This window comes from Pempheris klunzingeri, chromosome 6 (assembly GCF_042242105.1).
Source record: "Pempheris klunzingeri isolate RE-2024b chromosome 6, fPemKlu1.hap1, whole genome shotgun sequence".
Lineage (NCBI taxonomy): Eukaryota > Metazoa > Chordata > Actinopteri > Acropomatiformes > Pempheridae > Pempheris > Pempheris klunzingeri.
The window spans coordinates 11,862,641-11,887,596 of NC_092017.1; the positions used below are offsets into that span (position 1 = coordinate 11,862,641).

Below are 24,956 nucleotides of genomic sequence, written 5' to 3' on the forward strand. Positions count from 1 at the left end.
GGTCTCGTGGATGAGGTTAGATTTGGATACAAAGTGGGTACATATAGAGCAAAGCTCAGTAAATATTTCACTTTCAGCCCTCCCCTTTCTTAAGACAAATGCGTGGCACAAACTTAGGATACAAAATGAATGGGTTAATTATAGATTAAAGGTTTGGGAGAAGATGAGACGGGTATTAAATTTACCATTATCGGTATCAAGGGCAACAAGGATAACTGCTGTTTGTGATTTCTTACCTGCTACATTAGACGGTGGTTTTAGTAGATGGACGGGGAAGGGTCTGACCACAATAAATCAATTATTCGAGGGAACGACTCTCAGAGCTTTCGCACAACTTCAAGCAAGATATGGTATTGAAGCCAATGATCTATTTCGGTATTTTCAAAGTGGAGTTGAAATGTATCTCATTCATGAACTATGTTGTTTGAAAATCTCAGCTGCGTTTCCACCTTTCCAGATATTGTAACTGGCAAAAAGCACATGACAAAAAAATTTAATAACATTATCAAGCAAGTTGAATCAAATTGAATTTAAGTTAAGTTAGGTCTGACTAAATGACTAAGTGAATAATCTAAACAGAAATTCTTGAACTGATAAATGATGACAATAGTAGTTTTGTTGCAGCCCATATTTTATGTGAGCTGTAGTCCTGATCAAGTAAATCTGTGTTAAACTTTGAAGCCACATGAGGATTTTAAGGTGAAAGACAGATTTTTTTGGATTTCAATCAAGTAAGTGAATGTTTGTGTCTCTGCAGGAACTGCATCGCCTCCAGGGATCCTTACTGTGGCTGGACCAGAGGAAGCACCTGCTCATTTCTCAGACCTGGGACCAGGTATGACACCTCTCCAGTCTTATTTGTCTAAAGTTCTACATGCTGTTTTACCACCTGTCTGTTTTCTCTATTTGATCCAACTCTTTTTTTATTCAGTTTCATTTTAATTTGATTTATTTCTACTTTTATCATTCCTCTCAAGGTTATTTTCCTGACAGCACACCCAGCGAACCACCCATAGAGTCATCCCATGTGTTATTTATCTGCTGCAGAAGTCCTTGGTTCTATCTGAGACTATTTGAGCCACTGAGTAACATCTGTGCCCTCTAAGTAGTCTGTCGCACAGTCGGCTCTGTGTAAACTTATTGATTCAAGATGTCTGCTGCTGCTGTTAAACAATGCTTTAAGCTTTCACTTTGCTCGCTTTCAAGTGGCGGCCATATAACACCATGTAGGTGTGTGACTGAGTGCAAAGTTTTCTGTTTGTTTCTCAGTTGTTTATCTCCGCCTGTGTTACCCAGACGGAGTCTTGTCTGGATATGTCTGAATGTGTGTTTCTGCCTGGATGTCTGTGCGTGTGTATGTGTGTGTGTGAATGTGAGAGGACGTGTGTTTGTGTGACCTCTCTCTCCTCCCGCTACTTAAACGCGACAGTCTGTCTTGACAGCTCACCTCCAGCCGTGGCTGCCTCCCTCCAGTGAAATCAAATCTTTCCTTATTCAGGCTGCTTATTGAGTTAAGGTTTCAAAACACAGGTGTAGTGCCAGCAGAACAGACAACACAGGCCTTAAAGACCACCTCAGGCTGCCTGCTTATACTATTAAAGGCCTCTGTGTTGGTCTTGATTTGATTTACCAGGGGCGGTCAACTTGGCAATCGATTTTTGCATCGAGTTGCTGTGGATTTCCTCTTTGTTGACTAATGCAACATCTCTTTGGAAACTGACGCCAGAGGAGAGCTCAGTTGTTATATAACATTAGATTGTATTTTGGGCAGTTTCTGAGGAAAATTAGTTTAGTATTTTTTCATCAAAGTACCTGCTGTGGCTATATTACAGGGAATAAAAATGGTTTTCATGTTTGGTTTTATTGTTGTGCATCTAAGTGTTTCTGATTGTCTCATGGCCATTGTGGTCACTGTTATTATTACACTGCTCCACGTAGCAACTGTTTATCCACTGGTTTACTAGATTTAGGTGATTATTTCAGCTGTTTATCAGTTACTTACTAATCATTCAACTGTTAATTCATTACTTTTAGCTTTCCACAGCACCCAACATGAATTAACATATGGTCATTATCAGTTGCTCTTTTATTATGAAGTCTTTAAATATAGAGCCAATGTACCAAGGAGAGCATGCTGGAAATAAAAAAAAAAGCACAATTAAAAACAAAGAAACATGCACGCACACACAGACCCACAGGCAAAGCTAATGTATACAAAGTAAATGATCCACAGACCGTGAGAGGCAGCCAACTGAACACAAGCCATTATTCTTTATTAAGGTGACAACCGCTGTAGGTTCACAGTACACTTGGACACATTTGTCACCGTGATTTCTAGGCACTACACACACGGATGTCGGCTGTGCTGCTGCCTGAACCTTTAGCTAATTGCAGAATACTGACTTTCGACTCACTTTTCCCAATGAGCTTTTTCAGCATCCTTTATGTAAATGGTTATTTACTTCTGTATAGAGATGTTCTTATTTAGTCTAAAGTGATATCGGTCGTTTTGACTGATTCATTTTTAAAAGATCAAGCAAGAAGAGCAAAAGAGCAAAGTCTGCATGTCTTTCATTTGTTAGATCCTGTGTCAACCAGACAATGTAAAGATCTTCTTTTGTCAGTAAAAAAAAAGGATGTTGGTCAGCATTCAAAACACACTTGATAACCCTGAATTTTAAATGAGCACTATAAATGTTCCTTAAATTTTTACACAAGCTTACATGAACTCATCTGAGCATCTCTGCTGCCAAGTTCTTATTGGTACAATTGATTCTTAGAAAGACAAGTCTGAAGTGTTTGTGTAAGTCAAGTATCAGGCAATTTAAATCTACTTTAAAGTTATTCCCTGTTATTTGAAAACATCAATTTACAGCAGATGCTTTGGAGTCAAAGTTTTTTTTTCAATCAGTCAGTTTATTAAAGGAATAGTTGTTTTGGAAAGACACTTATTTGCTTTCTGGCTGAGAGTTAGATGGGCCTGGCCAAGAAATTATTAAAACATGCAACGGGTGTTACACTTTGATTTTTATGATAAGACATAGCGCAATGTAACGTGTTAATTAGTGACCTTGTAGAGGCGCTGGCATGTGGTACGCATATGTTTTACTTCACTTAGTTATACATATATTTCCACTCACATGTGTTTCTTTGTAAATGCACTTTCTACTGAATGAAGCCTATAGGCTACACACACACACACACACACACACACACAAAAAGATCTGGCCTCTGCAACTTGGTGCTGTTCTCCCTGATATGAGCCATGATTAAGAGCAGTTGTGTTTTTCTTTGTGAGCACCTGGTCTGTGTGCTGTTCTCATTTCCTTTCTGCTTCCTCACCTCATCATATGCTATTGTCCTTTGAGTTTTCCAAGCTCCCCTGTCGCCCAAATGGGAAATGAGTTTTAAAGCACAGGGATAGAGTTGTAGAAATAAGATATGTCATAGTTTCTCTAGAATAATAGAATATGAGTAAACTTAAAGGTTTTGTTGAATGTTAATTTCGTGACAAGTTAGTTTATATAATAGCAAAAAAAGCTTTTCATCAAACTCATATGGTGATATTATTATATATTTTTAAGAACCCCGCGTTAAGCTCCTTATTTATTACTATAACAGGTTTTCTTGAAACTACCCTGACTCCTTAATACTTGAAGACATGGAGTTTATATTTACACCACAAATATCTAATGTGAAGACAAGTATGCTGACCCAGAAATATCTAATTCAATGCATTAAGTAGCTTAATTATTGACCCTGTGGGCATAAGTAGCTATCTCTAAATTATAATGGTGATTATTGAGGGATATTAGGCAGCTCCAGGGCCTCTTGAGTTCTTTTTCTGTTTTAATTATTTTTTTCTCTTGCTTTGTCAAAATATAAATAAGTAATTCTCCAATCTGAGTGTTAAAGGAGCTTGTTGAGATATATGCTCCGTTGTAACTTGTCCTCTGCTGTAGCACTGAGATAGTTTTCCTCTATCAGAGTGGATCTGTGCTGTGTGTCAGTGGCTGTGTTGCTGTGCCACTGTGTCCTCTGATTAATGGCTGTGTCTCTTCTCCTCTGCAGACTGCCGTTCGAGCAAGATGTTGAACAGGGAAACGTGGCCCACTTGGGTGACTGTGACGGTAAGAGGAGTGATTCGCTGAGACCGCGTGTGTATTTGTGTGTCTGTGTTTGCCCGCAAGTGTTAAAGCTAATAGCTCTCTTGTCTTTGCCCAGATCGCTATATAAATTGTGTATCTTCAGGGTAAACAACAATACAGTAAAAGAGAGGAAGAGCCTGGTAGTCTCAGTTTATACGCAGGAAATCCACAAATAAACACAGAGACAAGTCCCAATCCACCTCAGTGCTCTGTCGTTTCTCACTTCTCCCAAGAGTAACCACCAAGATCCAACACGAAGATGGTCTGCTACTCTCATTTTGTCTCCGAGCTGGCAAGAAAATCCCTGTGTATGTTTTAGCTAACTTTGTTCTTCTTGCTGTTTACTCTGTCCGTACTTGTATGCTATCTTTGCTTTGGTCTGGTAGGTTTTGTTGCATATACATGGTGGTTAATTATATTCAGCTCCAGCTTGGATTCCCCTTGATGTTTCTTTTTTTTTCCCTATCCATATCATTATGAAAATGGAAGTGGTACACAGCAAAGCGAAATCTCTATTCTAGATACACAGAGGTTTTGGATACTCCCATGACACCCTCTCTCTTTGATCTGAGCGCTAATTCCAATGCGTGCAAATTAATCCTGTGCTTCTGAAAGTTGCCCGAGTTCATGTGCCGTGCTCCCTGAGAAAAGAACAGATAAATATTGCATAATCGGAACTCACATACAAGTCTAATCCTGTTTCAGATGGGCACTCTGTTTGATGCTGCTCTCTCACTTCAGGTCCTCTGACCACCAAACCACAAGGGATGGCCTCTGTAACTGATGGCTCATGCTCACTCTATGCACGGTGGAGTTAAGCTAGTTATTTGTCTTCATTGCGCCCATGTGTAGCTGCTTATAGAACATGTGAAGGCCCTTATTCAAGTTGTGGGCCGTGCCCCTAAACAGAAACCCAATGATCTTCCACAGGGTTTATTATTTTTAAAACAAATCATGTTGTGCATGTGCCCTGCTTTCGATTCCAAGATGAAAAATCTGAGAAAACCCAGATTTCTTCTCCACAAGGGAACTCCGCTTCAGCAAATACGCAACGTTGTGCACGAAGCTTGTAATTAAAAGTGTAACTTCTCTGATCATTACTCTACTTGTGTACTACACCAGCGGGTGAGAGATGAACATAATTACTCCTGCTTGGTGCTAATGGAGTGTTTTACAAGCGCTACTCTCAGATCCTCTTCTTATACTTGTTATATCTTGACCTCTGGTGCAAGGTCTCGGAGTCAGACAAAGTAATGACACTGGTACTGAAGTTGTAGAACATGTTTCCAGTGCTGATCACAGCGCTTTTTTTCCCTGAATGGGTTATAAGATATTTACCATCTTTAAAGAAGTACTCCAGCAATTTTGGGGCACATTTCCATAAAGTTGGGAGACTTGTGAGATAAAATAAAGGATAAAAAAAAGGTCAAATCAAAGCAGCAGAGGCAGAGATGTTCTGACTTGTAGCCAATGAGAGTCACCTAACATACTATATCTATCCTGCACTTTTATTCACTGCTGCAGGCACCTGCAACCTTGTGTCATGGGGGAATATGCAACTTAGCATTGTGGAACTTTCTCAGTGGCTCCTCAATAATCTGCTGCTGCTCGGCTTCTACCGCATTTGCACGCCGCCTCATTCAAATGCGTCAAATGAATGCCAAATGAATAAAAGCAATGTACGTGAAAAGAATAAATGAAGTGAATTTTAGTGAGTGTCATGCTGTCTCACGGGCCATCCCTCGTGGGATTATGAGACACCTGTTCACAGTGTAATAGGAAAACAGAATCCGTGTCAATTACAAATCAGTCCAAGTGATCACGTGAAAACAAATATTAATCCATACCGAGGTTTGGTTTTCCTCTTGAACTCCCATACATTTACAAAATAACTTACCAATTTGAATGCATTATATGGTATTATACTATACTTTTATTCAAACAATAATTTCAGGTCATTGTGAGTCAATCATTCATATCCATCAGCTCACTTTATATCACAAAACAAAAGATCAAACAATTCCAATACAAAGGACATAAAACGAAACAAATTGATGCTCATTTTGTATTCCCTGTAGATCACACACTGGACAGGTTCAGTTTTCTTCTCTCAAAGCGGCACACCAGCTCTTATTTGAGCATAAATAGTAATACATTTGCTTTTACTTTACCTTTTATAACCAAAAAAACCTAATTTTCAGTATTGTTTTCATTATTACTTAATAAGTATGCATCTTTGGTTTACTCCAGGCCTATTGTGAAACACATTCTACCTCAGACATACCAAATCGCCCCCGATACACTGCATCCTACATTTCCCATAGAGGAACTTGATCGTCCTTTACATTTGGCTCTTGGCCCCTTCCAGAGCAAAACAAAATGTTAGAGAACTGCCCTGCGTAGTTTTTGCCATGATTAGTAAATTGACATAGACATGTAAAATCCGGTGTTTGCCCCTTTAAACCCGCCACTGATGTGAAGCGGAGTATCCATTTTCAGATTTATGCATATGAAATAAAACCAGTTCCACTGGGATCAAAGTGAGCAGCGCCCTGATGGCTGCTCCTCTTGGACCAGTGTCAGATAGAGATGTACTGTCCTGCTCCCTCGCCCTGCCTTTGAGGAATATCTGAGCTCGGAGACATGTTTGCTCCTGCATCTGATCCCGTCAGGAAATATACCCGAGCTGAACTCTGTTGACAGAGGTGGGCTCTGTTGACGCTAGATGAGCGAGAGCTCGTGGGTTGGCATGGCAGGAATGCGAGGGAGCATCCGTCTGGCGACTGCCATCAACACTTTGTCTGAGACATCGTGATGAACTTGATGCCATGGACTATCTTTTCATCTTATCTTGTTTTTTTATTTGACACTTTCACCGTGTCTGATATGGATGCTTTCCTTTGTGTTTCCTGTTCCCAGTTAACTCTGAGTCTATCTTTCTTTGCCTTCCTATAAGACAAAGACTCTTTCAGCTGTCTGCAAATGCAATATTCAGTCAGAGGAAGACAGAGAGGCACAGCTTCAATGAGCTTCTTATGACAAACTGCCACTGACACCGTTAAGACTTTGAAAACTGTCTGCAAATCCTCTGCGTATGTGTCTGTCAGCATCTTTCTCCGTGCATCTCTGCACGTGCCTCATTCTTTACGTACACACGATCTGTGTACGCATAAAGATGCTCTAACACACCAACACGAACTCTTCAGGGACTTTGATTGTTAGAATAGGCAGAAGACTTCTGGATGCTGAATATTTCATATTTCTCTATTGGATTCACTCCACCTGTCTGTATCTTGACCCTGCAGATGAGAGATGAGCTGTGGCGTGGACTATGTATCTCTTTGGGGAAATTGGGCAATCTCATTTTCACTCTCACTTTGCTTTCTCCTTTCCTCAAAGAGGAGTCTCTTTCTGCAGTTGCATGTCAAACTGAATTTCCCCTCTCTGGCCTCTAGTCACGATCAAAATTCATATGCACAACAGCCAATAATCATGAAAAAACAACTTGTTTTTAAGCATGATTTTCAGTCCAGACTGCGGTTAGGCACGAGGTAACAGGTTGCAGAAGGTTGAAGGCTCTCTTAAACCAATGGTTCCCAACTCAGGGCTCATGGTGTCTCAGTGAGTCACAAGATAAATCTGAGGGCTCACAAGAACATTAATATAACAGGAAAGAGGGAAAAAACAGTGTTCCTGCACATATATTAATGAATATTGACATTCTGAAATGTTTATGATGGAAATATCTCTTTGGTAGAACTACTGACAACTCAAAGATGAATGCAATCTGTAGTAAGGGGTTGCATATAAATATGTTTGTGTCTTAATCACAAACCAAAAAAGTTGACAATCACTGAATTAAATTTCACTTGAATTACAAGATAAGCATTTTCTCACTACTAGGCAGAATAGCGTTTTTTTTTTGTTTCCCCTGGTTTTTAGGGACTTTTTTAGGGGATTTTTTAAGCACAAAGTAGCTCTGATGAAACATTTTCCAATGAAATGGAGGCATTGTTTCTGGCAAGTTGACACTGATCCTGCAACTGAAATGTTTTTACAGTTTTAGATGATGTAATAAACTGATTCTTTTTCCTGAAGGCTTTTTCTGAGCCTTTTTTTTGTCAGTTTTTTTAGCATTTTCCCTACACTTTTTCTCTCTTTCCCCACTCCTTTTTTCTTCATTGTAGTCATCTCAATTGTGTCGGTGGTGGCACAAATCTCAGAGGCATGTTTCTAAAGAACTGGCTGAATTCAACCTAAACTGCCTGCATGATTAGACTGGTTATATTCCATTTTTAAAGGCAGAATTAAGCTAGTTGTGCCTTTGCAGTCTGAAAAAGAAAAAGAAAAGTAATGTATTGTTCCTTAGTCTTTGCTCTTCTGCTGCCTCTCTTCTCGTGCTTCATCTCTCTCCAGTCCCAGTCAGTGCTACACTGATTTCAGAGCAGGCTTGTCGACCTCAAAGGGAGATGGATGGACAGCCTTACTTAGAGCCCAACTAACTGCCTCCCCTTTCTCCTTAGCCAGAGAGAAGCTGTTGCTGGAAGGAGAATCGATTTTCATCTCTCCTCAGTCTGATGGCAGTCGAATAGATATCAGGGGTGATTCTGCAAGGGGAAAGGAATGTGGCTGAGAGGAGCAAGGAAAGGGAGGAGGGGAGGCCGGGCAAATCAGATCACAGAGCAGAGAGCAGAGCAAAAAGAGATTGAGAGATCATAGGAAGAAGGCTAAGTCTGAGGATGGAAAGGGTGAAACGGTTCAGGGGATCAGAGGTGTGGAGTCATAAGGGTGAATAAGAAAAGAAGCAGAGTGACAGGAAGAGAGGACAGAGAGGGAGAGAAAGGTGAGGTGATGGGGGTAATCACATAGGAAACGGAGAAAAGACGAGGATGTGGGTAGATCAAAGCTTTGAGAATGGAGGAAGGTGCAGGGAAGGAAGAGGAGCCGCTGTTTCCATGGGTGCTAGGCCGGGCCGGTGTGACAAATGGACTGAGAGTGCCACTGGCATGCCGCTGTCACTGGCCTCCTCAATGGGCTTGTGGCCAGACTGTAACTCTGTCGAGGTGATGTGCACCGTCTGCCTCATACCCTCTTAATCTTCTTTTTTCGTATTTCACAGAGCTGCTGCCCCTCTCCTTACTTCACACTAATATCTACAGCTTTGTTTTATATCATTAGGTTTCCATGAATTTGTCATAAAGGCAGATGAAAGAGATGAGGTCAGAGAAATAACTGGGTTTAATTGTTTGTGTGTGTGTGTGTGTGTGTGTGTGTGTGTGTGTGTGTGTGTGTGTGTGTGTGTGTGTGTGTGTGTGTGTGTGTGTGTGTGTGTGTGTGTCTAAAGTGGGTCTATCAGCCTGTGGACTCTTTCCCTCAGGTACTATATAAAGCTTACTTTGCTGTTGTTCACTAATTTCGTGAGCCCAAATGAACACACTTGCACAGAGGCGGGTATAAAGTGTCACAGCTGTTCTGGCATGAAACTGTTCATTTCCACCTGCTAAAAACACATTTTACTGCAAACACAAAGCACAAACTGCAATTTTAAAGGCTATTATAGGCGCATACACAAAACCTCCCCAAGACTGCATCTACTTTAAATTTGACCTCTTTGACTTTGATATACATTTTTCAAACACACGTGAAAAAACTATATTATCAATGCAATTTTTCAGTGCTTTTAGGATTACTGTAAAATCTTTTTCTTCCTTAAGTTGATTTGATAAGGAGATGAACTCCTTTAGTTGTCATACGGCAGCTGTGATAATGTTTTTTTATTCATCTGCACTTATCATATAGTGTCCAAATTTACACTCAAACAGCGTGGGTCAGTTCATCACCTTTTTGTCTCACACAGCACTCTGGATGTAGATACTAGAAGTAGATAGAAAATTTCTCAGAATAATTAGCATTACAAACACAGACTCCTTGTTTATAGTGTTCAGTAAGATTATTAGCAGTACAAAAGCTTTTTTCTTTGGACATTTTTTTCTGTACTCAAATCTCCAAGCACCATTTTCAGCTGGAAAAAGAGTTTCTTCCTGTCAACCTGTCAAACAGTGTTGATTGTAGCAAAGGAAAACTGCATGTCATTCGCAGAAATGGTACAAAACTCACTTCCATTTTTAATAGGACAGCAATTGAGTTGTACAACACAGAAGATGTTTCCTGGCCCATTAGGAAACTGTCGGACCTGGTGTGATTGGCTATTATGGAAGCTAGCAATAAACCCACCTGCTGATACTGTGTTTCTCCTGCTAATAAACTATTAATTTCTGCCTCAGCATTTTTTTTCAGATTTTACTGCTGTGCAGCGGGACTGCAATTGCACCAATGGTCTCTAAAATTGCAAAAAAAATGAGTTGGTCACACCCACTTGTGCCCAGAGTTTGAAGTAGCAATTGTGTGCTTTACAGGAAAATAGAGCCATTAATGTCTGTGTGTGAGCCGTTGCATGCCCTCTAAATTAGTAGGCCCTGAACAGTGGACAACTCAGCCAGCGTGACAAACTGCAGCTGGATTTATACTGGATTTAGTTTTAATGATGTTTGAGCAGAACACACCCTGCTGACAGAAATCACCTAACTCTGAACTGCTGTGTGTTTGTGTATGTGTGTGTAGTGAGTGTGTGTGAACGTGTATGTGACAGGTAATATAAACCATTTCTGTAAACAGCGTAATGAGTCAGATTTGGTTCAGGCGTCGACAGGAGGTGCAGGATGTCAGATCCACTTGCGGCAGGTTATCACGACGTGTCGATTGGCTGGCTTCAGTTTTCCCAGGTCCTGACCCCTGCTGACAGGCAGATCAGTTACAACATAAACGTGGACTAAATGGTCTGTCAAATGTCCATCTTCTCTCTTTTAATTTGCCCTGAGGGTCTCTGAACTCTAAAGGAAATAGATTCTTGCATCCAAATCGTTTTGTTGTGTACCTGCAGCTGCCTCAGAAATGATGGACGCCTGAACCTCACAGCAGCAATGAGCTAAACACTCCTCATTTTCATTTGCTGTTTGCAGGCCTTTTGGGGGAACGAGTCAAATTGTGTTTGCATAGACAGCTCATCAGCTAAAGTCAACTCTGTTAAACCAGCCATCAAATAGGAGTAGGAAGCTGAGCGTGCAGGTGTGTGTGCTGCTGTTGCTACAGGAGACACGTTCTGCTTCATCACATTCCCTCGTTGCTTCTTTTCTCAAATCTCTGTTTCCTCCCTGTTGATAAAAGCAGAGCAGCCTTTCCTACCGGTGCACACACATCCGAACCCTCACACATGAACGTTCACACTCGTGCATACACATTCGCCACCAGTTTTTGCTGTGAACTCACTCAGCCGTAATGACACAGCTAGTGTTGCCACAGTGCAGCTACAGATGGAAGCAATTATGGCGCTGTGAAAATATTTCCTGAAGAAAGGCAGTGTTTTGACTGGTGGAACAGCGGGATGCAATCACTCAGTAATTGAGGTCCGCTGAAACATCAATGAGGCGAAGGCAGATCGGAGATTCCTTGTTGTGGCGTCATGTTAGAGTGGATGACGATCACTGCAGAGCCAGGACTGACTCTGTCTTTCTTTCTGGTGGTTGTAATGTTGTGAGGAGCTTTGTGCAGGAAAGAAAAATTTGTTGCCAAATTTATGGCCGTGGTCTCATCTGATTCCATTCTAATTGCTGTGGTTTGGAAAGGGGCCTGAGTTGAGGCTTAGGAAGGGGGAACCTATAAAGCCGACACAGCTCTTTGTATTTACACGGCAGCTAGTTAAAGTGCAGGGTCTTAAGTCTGCTGATGATAAATGTGTTGCCCTGTAGCTTGAACCCCCGACAGAACGACAGACAGGAAACAAGAAGTAAAGAGAGGAGGGGGGTAAGCATTTGCCACAGTAGTTCATCTTTTTGTTTGATGCGGTCTCCTCTTTCAGACTGAGAGAGGGCTCCATAACCTTGACGCCACAGTCGTCCTTCCTCCACTCCTAACTCCCTCTGCTGTCACTCCTGCAAGTTAGACACCAAGGGCACAGACAGCAAGAGAGGGAGGGAGACGGAGAATAGACAAGTGGAGATGGAGGAAGTGTGGTGTGTAGCTGTGTGTCCCCAGATGCCAGAATGTGCTCTAACTCGCACATCTCTCCCACCCTGCGGAGCTTCTGAGAAGCTGGAAGAGCAGAGCTGATCCCCTCTGTGAATACTGAAGCTGGGCTGATGAAATGTGAGGACCAATGTGCCATTTGACGTGCGTGTGCATGTGTGCGTGTGTGTGTGTGCGTGTTCGTGTGTGCATAGCAGAAAAGGGAAGTGGAATACTGTATGGCGTGTGTGCAGTTTTCAGTGTAAAGATGAGGATTTTTTTAGCGCGCTCTAAGAAGATAAGAATAGCAGCCTCAGCCTCAGCCTCTGGAAAGCCTGGCAAGGTGCGAGGACTCTTGAAGGGCTTCAGCTCTTTCATCTGACTTCCTCTCTCTGCTCTTCACATCTCCTTCCCAACAGCGTGAGCCTCAGAGAGAGCCTTGAAAAACACAGGGGGCCCACTGACCCCTCAGCAAGTCACAGGTCCTCGCTGATAGATGTGTTTGTGTGTGTGCAGGGTGGCCATCTTTCAGGGCTTGGTAGGAGATTTTGGGTGGTGAGGGTTGTACACACATAGCCTGCTGTTACTCTAAGACTCATTGTTTTTTTTGTTTTTTCACCAAAAGATACACCAAACTTTTAAGAGAAGTATATCAGCTTAAACCAGTATTCACCAGGATTTTATCCAAATGTTGATGCTTCATGCTGCACAATGCTGTTTAGTGTAGATGAGGTCCTCTACTGACCTTAACAGCTCAGAAAATAGATATTGAAGAGAAAAAATTGGTAGATATGATGGAAATGCAAATGAGCTGCCGATTATGCAACACAGAATACTAATAAATAAATACAGAACATATCGATCCTTACCTAGCAAATGTGAATCATTTGTTCAGGTGGTTTTATTCCAAGGTTACAGCAAATGTGATTTGTTGGTGAGAAAAAGCCTGAATACATATGCCCAAATAAATTTGGTGTTGTTTAAAACTGATTACAGATATCATGTCAGTTCCATAGCATTTAATTTACTACTTAAAGGCCCTGAAATTCTGTTTTCTCAGTCAGCTTCTTTTACTGAGCAGTGGGGTTTTACATGAGCACAAAAGGTTCTGCCAAAGTTTAAACAATTTGAGTTATTTCTAAATGAGGAATTTCTGTTTTTTTGTGTTTTTCCCTTGTTTTTTTTTTTTTTCTTTGCTCAGTCAGAGAAACATTATTCATGCACTAATCAGCATTTAGCAGGATTTAGCAAACCAAACCACCACGGTCCTGAGGGAGCAGATATTTTCAGTGTTAAATTCTTAATTAATAATACCTACGCTTATTTGTGTTTAGCTTTGATTGTGTTTTGATTGTGAATATTTAATGTTACTAAGACTGTAGTGTGTGCTTGATTGCAAAAATTTCATCAAAAAGTACATTTTGTGAAATTTTCACTGATTAGTGGTAGAAGACAAAATCTAGTTTAAATTTCAACTGAAACTACTAATTAGAATTTGGCTAAAGGCACTATAATCAGGTAGCAAAATCACCACTGTTTCAGCCTCGTTTTGTGAGCGTGAGCTCTCGTAAAACCAGTGTGTGTGTGTGTGTATAAAAAAGATAGAAAATGACACATCGGCACATTCAACATTGACCTGGAGACTTTTTACACGCAACTATACACAAACATACACACCACCAGCTGAAGCCACTAGACACTGGCATGTAAGGAATTTGGCTGAATTTACACACACACACACACACACACACACACACACACAAACAAAGCTGATGAAGAATAAGGGCCTCAGGCAGGTCTGTGGCCAGTGCTGAATAATAGTTGTCCAATAAAGCGCGGGCAGGACCTGGAGCTGCAGTGTAATGCCTCAACAGAGAGTCCTGCGGTGTGACATCCAGAGAACTGTAACTACTCTCCACTCACACCACTGGGGATTGTTTTTGTGTCTATCATTCAGAGAGAAATCGACCACGTGAGTTCCCCTAACTCCCTGCATCAAACAACACTTTTCCTCCTTTCTCCAACACATCAATAACACTGCTGCGCTTTTTTCACACTCACTCGCTCTCTCTTTCACTCAGCCACACTCTCAATCTCATTCTTTCACTTCATTTATGTTTCCTTTCCCTCTTACACTTCCTCTCTGCTCTTTCTTTCTTTCTTTGTCACTTCTCTCAGCCTCCTCTCTGGTTTTCTCAGCCTGTTCCTCAGCCTCTTCCCATCTCGTTCCCCCGCCAGTTTGTTGCAGCACCTCTGTATTGATCACTTTAAACTCTCTTTAGTCCAGGTCATTTGACAGGTGCCGTTATTCTGAGCAATCCCTCAGCTCAGGATGTGTCCCCACAGCCTGTCCACCGGTGAGGCCTTGGCCCGTGTCACAGCAGAGACATTTCATTAAAGACGGCCTGTAAATTAGCAGAGCAGGCGGTTGACTGAATGAATAGGGCAATGGTAGTTTCAATCAGCCACCCAGATGGCGTACAGCCCTGACAAGAGGCCTGATGGTTTAATCATTCTGTTAAACCTTCAGAAATGTGTATCAGGAACGAGTCCAACACCTCAGCGCTGGAGATGTGAACATAAAAACAAATTGGCATGTGTTTTCAGCTGGTGGGCGTATCGTATAGCACCTCACATAGCTCTTAGCTCTGATGTGATATATGGCTGTAGCATGTGCGAGAGATTAAGCTGAAATTGCCTGGTTCATGATTTGGAGATGAGGGATATGAACCCTCTGGGCAGTTAGTTGGACTAATACTATGCGGACCTGCTCTCCAATTTACTGCCTGTGACATGTTTGTGAATATTTATTATTGCTCTCCAGTTTGCTTTTGGCTTTGCACCTAAAATGAGAATATCAATTACCAAACGAAAGCACAGCCAAGTCCGTAAACCCGTAAGTCAAAGGATACAGAGGAAAAGAATAAAGACTACAACCAACTGAGAAACTCACACTTGTATGTACACACACATGCACACAAAACTCTCTGGAAAACAATTTATTTCACCACAGTGTCCGCCGCAGCCCAGTTGCTTTGTTTGGATTGGATGCAGCTGAAACTGCTAACAGACTTGCCCTTGTTAAGCTGCCTCTCTCTAAAGGTTGACCGGATCGGGAAAACAAGGTCTCCTGATATAATTGAATCCACAAATTCAACGAGGAACATTCCTGACAGCAACACGTGTGCAATGGCTGTAAAAAGCATTCATGGGAAACAAAAAAAAAAGGTCCTGTAGTTTTGATTACATGGCTGCAGGGGGGAGTTAGCCTCCCTCTGATGATTTTAACACACCGCGCTCCCCCAAAGCAACTTTAGACTTACCTCATTTACCCCAAGCAGAGACTCTTCGAATCAGAGATCAGATATTCACACAAAAAGGGAGAAAGAATCCAGGATGAGGAAAGACAGCGAGAGTTAAAAATTAAGATACACTGAGTAGCTAGAGGTGGAAGAGAGGAAGGTATAGGCAGCAAGAGAGTCATGCAGGTATGTAATTATGCAGTCATTATCACAAACCTTGACTCTGAGCCAGCCAAAAGCCTGATCTGAAGACCTGAATCTATTAACAGCAGGTTTTTGGTGATTTTATGGAATTTTAATTGCAAACACATGGCTGGTGCGCATAAATGTTTTAACATATTGATCAGTTGAGTGCAAGACAAGCACGTCTGACTGGTTCTCAGGAGCTGAGGTTGTTTTTTTTTTTTTTTCGTATATATTTTTTATTTTTTAACCAAGGAGTCGTGCAGAACTCTCCAGTAGCTTTCCTCAGCTGTGCTCTGAAAACACTGTCAGGGAGGAACTGTAAATGGTTTTACAATCATCCCGAGAGTAAACATGGTTTGCTTGCTCGCAAACCATGCAAGCAAGGTTTAGTCCGAGTTAGGAGCTCTGCAACGTTCCTCTTTCCTATTAAAGTGCTTTAATTCTTTCTCGGTTTCTTTCCATCCTCCTCGAACACGATGGTGTTAGCTTCACAGCTCACAACATGACGTGCACTGTATGTTGGTGTGCGAAAGAGAGAGAGAGATGCAGTGGTGGAAGTAGAGGGTGGGTTACAGTATACGGTGCATCTGCTGAAAGAAAAGTAATGGGGATGGTAAAAAAGGAGTAAGACAGCAGGAAGGAGGAGGACGTGCTAAAAACAAGAAACAAAATAGTGCCTGCAGTCTTTCAACAGAGGAAAAGGAGAGGAGGATAATGAGCAAAATCACTGAGCCATGGGTGCAGGCAGTGCAGGCAGTGCACGCAGTCACTTATTAACACACACATATATTCATACATCTATGCGCACTTGTGCACATGCTTTGCCACGTGCATCCCTGCCGTCACTGCGTGCATAAACACATTAACATGCAGAGAAATGGTGGATTCTGGAGATGAAAGGCCCTCAGATCAGTGGCTGTACGCTGACACAGTCATAACCTATCAAGCTCAGAAGTGTGTGCTCGTGGCATCGACAGGTCCACCGGGATGCTGTGAAGTCTCTTTGTTCTGTTTTGATGTGCTGTGTTTCTAATACATGTTTTCCCGCTCTCAAACTGCATAAAAGTTCCCTCGCCTGGCTTTTGATTAACTAACTTATCAAACTGAAGGAAGCCTCAAATTGTTCCTAAATGAATTTGTTAACAGCTAAAATTATATACTGTACATATGTTTTTTGGTAGTTTCCGTCCTCATTCCCATCAGTAATGGGAATATGCTTGGGTTATGCTAGAAAAGAATTTAGTTCATACAACTCACATCCAAAATCATAAATATCTACAATTGTTCAAAATAGCCACAATTAAAGGAGGGGTGAAATGCTGCCCATCACAGTCTCATTTTAAATATGGAGATAACAGCACGCATTTTCAGGAAGTCGCTTGTAGAAGGTGTTCATAGTCTTGCACTCATTTGTACACGTGTAAAGTGACAGAAACAGTTGTGTAAAGAAACGAAAAAGAGAGCTGGAGAGAGAAGTTCAAACCCTGCTTCCTTTCTCACCTCCACACAGCGTTACATGACGTGGGCATGGATGCTTGATCGTTGGTTTCTATAGAAATGATCCGACGCAGCCCTAATCAGATGTTGTAAAGGTTTAGGACAGGGGTTATTGTTTTAGTGTCATACAAAAGAAAACCCCAGGATGGCGAAATTCAAAATCAAACAGTGAAATTGAGGCATGCAAAGGTAAAATTGGTTTTGAACCTCTGGCTTAACGTTGGCTTGTCTGATTGCCTGAACACTCGTGTTTCTTGCCAGACTTCACTGTGGTGATGCTCCAGCCTTCCCAGATTTCAACGATTACTTTGAGTACAATACTGTCACACAATACCCTATAGAAATGATGGCCAAAACCAAAATTAGACCCAAGTTGTAATAAACCGTGATTATCCTTTGCATGCGTGCTTCTAATCAACATCACTGATGCCGGGTTAAAAATCCTCGTCCTCCCTTTCATCTGCCTCTGTCTTTATCTCACACACACATGTTCACACGGCCATCATCAAAAGTGCCAGATTATGAGCATGGGCCGCACTGATACACAGAGTCTTCTGCCAGTGCTCTAATCAAGGGAAACGTTTAACAACTGGCATGGAGCTAGCAGGGCTTTTCATTAATTTCCCTCACTCACTGGCAGAATGGAGGGAGGGAGAAATGACAGCAGAGGACATGAGGGAAAACTTAGAGGCAGCCATGAAAAAAATCACTCTGATTAACCTGACCACAGCTGTTGCATTTACCTTGTAATGGAAACACTGCTGTGTCGCGTCGATGTTGAATCTGATGCTGCAGGAACTACCTTGATATGCAAGTCTTGGAGTGAAAGTTTCTTTGCTTCTCTTTTGAATTTTTAAGCCATTACTCCCATCATGCCGCCAACCCTGGTGATCAAAGGAATGGTGGGTCAGAGAGACAGATATGGAGAGAGAATTAACAGCTAAAAAGAGGATTGGAGGGAGGGACGATGTACGGTATGAGGGAACAGATGACTGCGGGTTACAGACAAAAAAATACGTGCAAGCTCCTTTGTCAGTTACCTGGTGCAAATGTATATATACATATTGTATTACTGCACTCAAATATCCTGTTAGTGTTGCTTTCAACAGTGGAGCCATCTTTTTGGTATGAACTAGGTCTCTTCTCTCCTTCAAAGTCTGCTATTCTTTTCTCTCCTCTCTTCACCTCTTTAATCCCCACTTATGCCCTCCTCTCCTCTGCTTTTTCCTTCATCCGTCTCCTCTCATCTTCACACCTCTTTTGTTTTAGCTCTCCTCCTCTTTTGTCTCATACCCTCAGCATGTATAAAATCTCTCCTCTCCTCTCCTCTCCTCTCCTCTCCTCTCCTCTCCTCTCCTCTCCTCTCCTCTTCCCCCCCCCCTCCCCTCCTCTCCTCTCCTCTCCTCTCCTCTCCTCTCCTCTCCTCTCCTCTCCTCTTCCCCCCCCCTCCCCTCCTCTCCTCTCCTCTCCTCTCCTCTCCTCTCCTCTCTTCTCCTCCCCCCTCCCCTCCTCTCCTCTCCTCTCATTGTTACGGTGTAATTGGAGCTGGAAGGCTGAAGACAAGCGGCTCAGTGTGCGTCAGGCTGACAGGCAGGCCCGTTGGCTTCTATTAAGCTTTAATAAGTGAGCTGGATTGGTAGAGGAGAGTTGAAGGGAGGAGAGAGTGTGCAAGCTGCTTTTTCTAGTGTCACCTCTTGGTATGATGCAGGGAAACCTGCCTACTGTCACAAAAACACACACTACCAATTCTATCCATCTTTCCTTTCATTTTCCTGTTTTTTCAGCTTTTTGCCAATGTCTAAAGATTTCCTGTACGTGTTGTGCATCCAACAAAGATTCATGTGGAGGGGAAAGAAGGAAATCAAGAAATAATGAACACATCTGAGTATCCATGTAAAAGAGAAAGAGAGTTGAGGACGCATATTGAGTGTGAGAAGGCCAGTCTGTGTCGGTTCTACAGTTAAAACACACACATGCACACATGCACACACACACTGAGAGGCATACTAACACACACACTTGTCAAGACCTCTCTCCCTGCATGGAGATGACAGCAGTATTATTGCACCGTGCAGAATTTAATCTGTAGTGCCACACAGCGACCCTGGACCACAGTTGAGGTAAATGTTAGAGAAATATCTACAACCTCTGCAGCAAGAACAAATCCAGATGTGATGTGTGTGTGAGAGAGGAGATTTGCGGTTTTACCCGGTTATGTTGCTGCCTTGTTCTGTATTTTCTGTGGTTGCAGCGCTTCATTTTTGTTTACAAAGTCATCACGGGTGCGGTTTATTGAAAAAAATTAATCAATTCATTACGTGACTTTTCAAACTCCTCCAGTATGTGTGTGTGTGTGTGTGGACACTGTAGATGAAATGCCTTTCTTTCTGTCGCATCTGCTGCCCCCAAGAGCAGCCTTTTTACTGAGGAGAGGGGTGATAATGTAATTGAAACTGGCAGTCTGTCCCAATTGAATATTGGCCTGAAAACTTGAAAATAAATACAGCAAGAATCAGTGCGATGTTTAGGCTGCTGCAACAGTGACGCCAACAATGTGTCCAAGGAGAAAAGAACTCGCAATGAACAAATGTCAAATTCAATATAAACACAGAAGAACGCGGGTGCCTGAATGTTTCACCTATGTAACCATGAGCAGGCTACAAAGGCGCAAAGTGAAGAAACCATCACCATCAGTGTTCTGAGCAATTTTTGACACATTTATCAACGGAATTTTTTCATCCTATTGGGCCAAACCAACACTTTAAAATGCATAACCCAACCCACATGCAATGACTTACCCCAGGAAAATGTTTAATGAAGCATTCTTCTGAACAATCAAAATATTAGACGGAAATCTTTTACTCTAAGATTAATATTCAAAAGCAGTGATGAATTAATGGAAGAAGAAGAGCAAAGAAAAACAGAGGGAAATGAGGGAGGAAGAGATTTTTGGCATATAACACACAAAAAAATGTAAAACAAATACGCTTTAAGACTGAACACAATTCTGCTGATAAAATTTTCTCTCTGGTTATTCAGGGGGGTTCGTCTGATGGTGACCTGAACTGACCTGTGTATGTCATCAACCAGCCGTTACTAAGGCCCGTGTCCATGTGAATCACTGATCTTATTGGATTGGTGATAAAGGACTAATTAGTGCTGAAAAGGACATTGATTGACCAACAAGGGAAGCTGATTAATGCCAGGTTTCAGTCAATGGTGCAAACTCGTTGAGAGTGCAAACTCGCACTGATAGTGTGGAGGATCTATTGTCCAAGCTGTAAGACGAAATCCCAAGTGACAAGGGGTCAATGAATCATTCACTATAATTCTTGTAATTTCTTTCAATTCAAGGCCACTGTTGTGATGCGATATGAACCAGCTGTTTGAAGAAATGCAAGAAAAAGAAATTGTTTAGGTCATTATTCATTAGTCTATGCAGTATTTATCCTTTAGGTCAGGTTTAAACTTCCATTTAACAAAATGATATTTTCAGCCACACTAGAAGCGTGTCGATGGCAACCCCCAGTGCACCACTTCAGTCTAGACTGAAATATTACAGCAACAGATTCCTGTAAAAGTTTGCACAGATATTCATGGTCCCCAGAAGACAACCTTACTGAGTTTTCTCTTGGGCCATCACAAGATTGGTATTTGTGGTTTTCCGTAAAATGTCTTGACAAGTATTGGATGTATTTCCATGAAATTTAGTACACTCATGTTCCCCTCGGATTAACTTTAATAACTCTGGAAATCTCTTTGTTATTTATAGTAATGCTGTCCCCATGCAATAATGTTAATCTGCCCAATACATTCCCATCATCCATGGCCACCTAAACAAATTTGTGGGGATTTTTCATTGAAAACTATTTCTAGCAAAGCACAATTGTCAGCATGCTCTCACAGAAGAAAAGAGCTAAAAACAAAGCCTGAGGTTTTTCTTTAGTAGCTGTGTCATTGTTTTTTAAAGAAGTGTTACTGTAGAGCTTTGAAAATGTGTTTCTTTTTTTTACTTTGAGCTCTATCCTGTTGGTCCAAGCCTTAGAAAATTACAGAAAACTAGATAGATAAATATTGTGTACAAGAGCACCTCTGGCGCAGCGCAGTAGTTCAGCAGTCTCTCACAGGGGTTTAGCTGCCATTCCCCAGCTTAATGTCACCGTGTAGACTAACAGTTTATTATGCCAACCCACAGGCCACGTTAATTAACCACCCGGCTGCATGAGTATTTGCACCACAACCAGGTCCATTTGTCCCTGTTAAAATGAATTTGTCAGTCGATAAAAATATATATGTTTTAAAAAGAAAAACTGCTGCTGGTCTCTATATGTTCATTCTTTCCCCTGTGCTCTCGCCCTGCTCCTTTTCTGTGCTGTGTGTTGGTGAGTAAGTGCCTCCCAATGTCTATTAATGACATCCATTTATTTTCTGTGAGAAAGGATTTATTTCACTGTCCTTGTGGAGACAGTCCTCCCTCTGCTGCTATTGGTGTTGTAATTTAACAACTATTACTATGTTTGTCTAAGGCCCCGAATGCTCGAGTTTGCTTTAGGCAAGTTCGCTCTCTCTCTCTGTCTCTCTCTCTTTTTCTCTCTCTTTTCTTCTGCTTTCCTCTAATCTGCTTCCCTTGGCACAATTTCATTGTATTCGTTGGTGTTGATCCCAGGAGCTCACACAGCAAAGAACAACTTTTCTTCTGGCATTTTCCTAATTGATCCATGGCAGCCCACGCTGTGGTCTAGCTGTATTCGTATCTTCAATAATTCATAAACAGCTCTCTCTGAGGGAGTTCATCTCACGTTCTTATACAAAAGAAATACAGAAAATCATGGTCTTGTCCGCAGATATGCCGCCCTTTATCTGTATACAAGATGCTTTACATTCATCCATGCAAAGATTTTGGCATATAGATGCAAAAAAGGGAAAAAAGCACAGCATGTTTATTTGAGCAAAAAGCATGTTTGTTTTTTTAACACATTTTCAGGGTATACATTACGAAAACTTTATTACTCCTCATTAATGCCAGACTCGGCATCTCCCCCCGTAAAGCTGATGTTGTGAAACATGTAAGGGTTGAGAGCGATTCTCAATCAGGAAGACAGTTATTACAGCTATTAAAATCACCATCCACTTTACGTAATGAAGGCAATTAGCCAGAGCTACCTTCACTGGAAAGCATACGACCATTCCCACCCACAGAGGGAGAGAGAAAATAGGCCATTTTGACTCGCCATTTGTTAACTCCCACATATTTGATACAGGAAATACTGATGCTATTAAGATGGCTCTACCAGTTGACTGATGACTTTCTTCCTGTGTTTGTATTTTTATCTCTATTTGTAGGATTGCTGCTTCAAGAGAGTTTCATCGAGGAGCCTGATGGCCTGGTGTCTGTAAACCTGCTGGTGGTGTCTGCCGTTTCAGCCTTTGCTACAGGAGCCATCCTCTCTGGCCTCACTGTCTGCTGGATCATGAGTCACCGCCATCGCCACTCACGTGGCTCTGGAGCCAACGGCGCCCGCCGCAAAAGTGACAAAGAGCAGAGCATGCTGGGGCAGGGTCGCAGCGGGTCAGTAATGAGCGTAACAAGAACCAGCGGAGGTGAGAGGCGTCGTTCACAGGCAGACAACCCCTTTGTCATGCCAAATGGCTGGCCTAAAGGAGAGATGGATCCAGGCTTGTTGCCTACCCCGGAGCAGACCCCCCTGCAGCAGAAACGGGCCATGCGTCTCCCAGACACCGAATGGGACCAGAGCCAGACCTTCCTCACCGCTGTGGGGACACCCTGTCCCAACAACTCTGTCATCTACCTGAGCTCCAAGTTCCTGCATGGAGGTGGAGGGGGTGGAGGGATGGTCCGGATAGAGGACCCAGGGGAGGTTGTGCTGCCCCCGCACACAGAGCGCCAGCGCTACCTGATCCTAGCCACCCAGAGAGGGGAGCATGGTGGCAGTCGTCCCAGCGGCACCCTGAGGAACTCAGCGGGAGAATACATCTACCCCGCCACGCCGCAGGACTCCCCCGACCGACGGAGGGTGGTGTCCGCTCCCACTCCCCACATGGACTATGGGGAGCCTCGTTGGAGTCACGAGGCACTCAACTACAACAGCAACAATGGAGCGCCCTATCACCCCCAGCGTCAGGGCCTCATCAGGCCAGATATGCATGGGCCTCGAGGGCTGGGAGAACTGGCTGACTTCAGCCATCTTCTAGGGAAGAACATGGGAGAGCGCACCCCCAGTGGCCAGTGAGGCGAAGTATGTGAGCCCTGCCACCATGCTCTCTCTGAATACCCATTCCCTCCAACAGCAGACTGGAATAAATCAACCCCTCAGACTCACTGTCCCGGTCCAACCTTACCCTGTCTGTCCTCTCTCACTGTCATTCAATGTTCTGACGTCATTCAGCTGACTGAAGAGAGAGACAGAGAGAAAAGAAACAAAGAGAGAGCTGAAAAAGAGGAGAAAACTCTCCTCAAGTCTCCGTTCCTCTGCTCTTAACCTGGGGGGCACCCCTCTGCTCTGTAAGTGGTACGACCCACGGAGCTTGACTTTGACACCACAGGACAAACAGTATGGTAAAGAGAGGGGTGCAAGGGAAAGGGAATCTTCTCAAAGGAACATGTGGAGATTTAAAAAAAAAAAAAAAAAAGACAATTTCACTTGCAGCGCCAAATGTGAAAGGTCTCCCTCCACCATTTTGTTCAGCGTTTTGACACCATGGATCTTCTTTGAGTGTGAAATTTTGTTTCCGCTTTTGTTTTTTTGTGCCAGTGGCATCCAGCAGACAACAATGTGCTTTACTTTGGATTTCAGATGAGACTAAAACTGTTGTAGCCGTGCCAGAGGGCAGTGACTCTCACTGAATCATGCAGTGTGTGTATGTGTGAATGTGAGTGGCCACAACAACCCCAGCCAGTGTCCTGTCTCAACTGTGAAGTATAACTATATAATGAAGTTTCTGTAATGAGGGGGTGGCTGTTAACATTATTTTCCCTTTTTATAAACAATTACAGAGAGACAAATGGATTTTTATCATGTGTCTCCTTGAAGCTCTGTATGTTCAGCAATCAGAGGTTGGGATGGTTGACCAATGAAGGGTTGAGACTCCCATTGTAACTTCTGTGATGCTCAGTATCTCAGAAGCAGCACCGGACAGAGCCATCATGAAGTAAAAGGAAGCAATAATAAGCAACAAACATATATGGATCAAGATAAAGCCAATTTGATTTGATATTTTATGATATAACTGTTATCTCACAGCAAAGCAAACTGAAGTTTAGAGATGTGAGAAGGAGCTGGGCGCTGGGAAAAGGAACAATATCTCCCCTCCATTCTTCCTCCCTAGCTGCCTCTCAGTATGCCTAGGTCTGTCTGACCTGACCTGAGGCCCCCATGGGCTCCGCAGTCCATTTGAAGGAGGGAATGTGAGCTGTGGCTGTCTGGCTGTCTGACTGTGGCTGTGAGGCCCGGCCGCTTGGGAGCTCCATTCAGCCTCTTCTGCCCGACACTGAGCCTCTTTGTGCCCCAGAAGCAGGAGGAGACTGCGGCAACAAATAGCCGTTAAGAGTCAGGGACCTAGCCCAGCACCGCAGCCTAGCAGAATATCAATGAGCAGCACAGCAGCTCCATCCCTCATGTGAGATGTACCAACCAGGACCGGGCATCTCTTATGCTTCACCCACTCTGGTTATTCACTGGTCTGCCTGGATAGAGAAGAGAGGAGGGCTGGAGCTGGGGCTGAGGCCAAGGTTGGGGCACCA

General features: G+C 42.7%; 1 protein-coding gene across 1 annotated transcript in view; it reads left to right on the forward strand.

Annotated features, from left to right (window-relative positions):
- The window catches only part of sema6bb (sema domain, transmembrane domain (TM), and cytoplasmic domain, (semaphorin) 6Bb), a 112,557-nt gene extending 88,098 nt beyond the window's left edge, over window positions 1-24,459 (forward strand). Inside the window, exons 15-17 of the mRNA XM_070831971.1 lie at window positions 758-835; window positions 4,072-4,130; window positions 22,538-24,459. Of these exons, the coding sequence (XP_070688072.1) occupies window positions 758-835; window positions 4,072-4,130; window positions 22,538-23,445 (1,045 nt within the window). The 3' untranslated portion in view covers window positions 23,446-24,459. The remainder of the gene's footprint in view (window positions 1-757; window positions 836-4,071; window positions 4,131-22,537) is intronic.
- The last annotated feature ends 497 nt before the right edge of the window (window positions 24,460-24,956 follow it).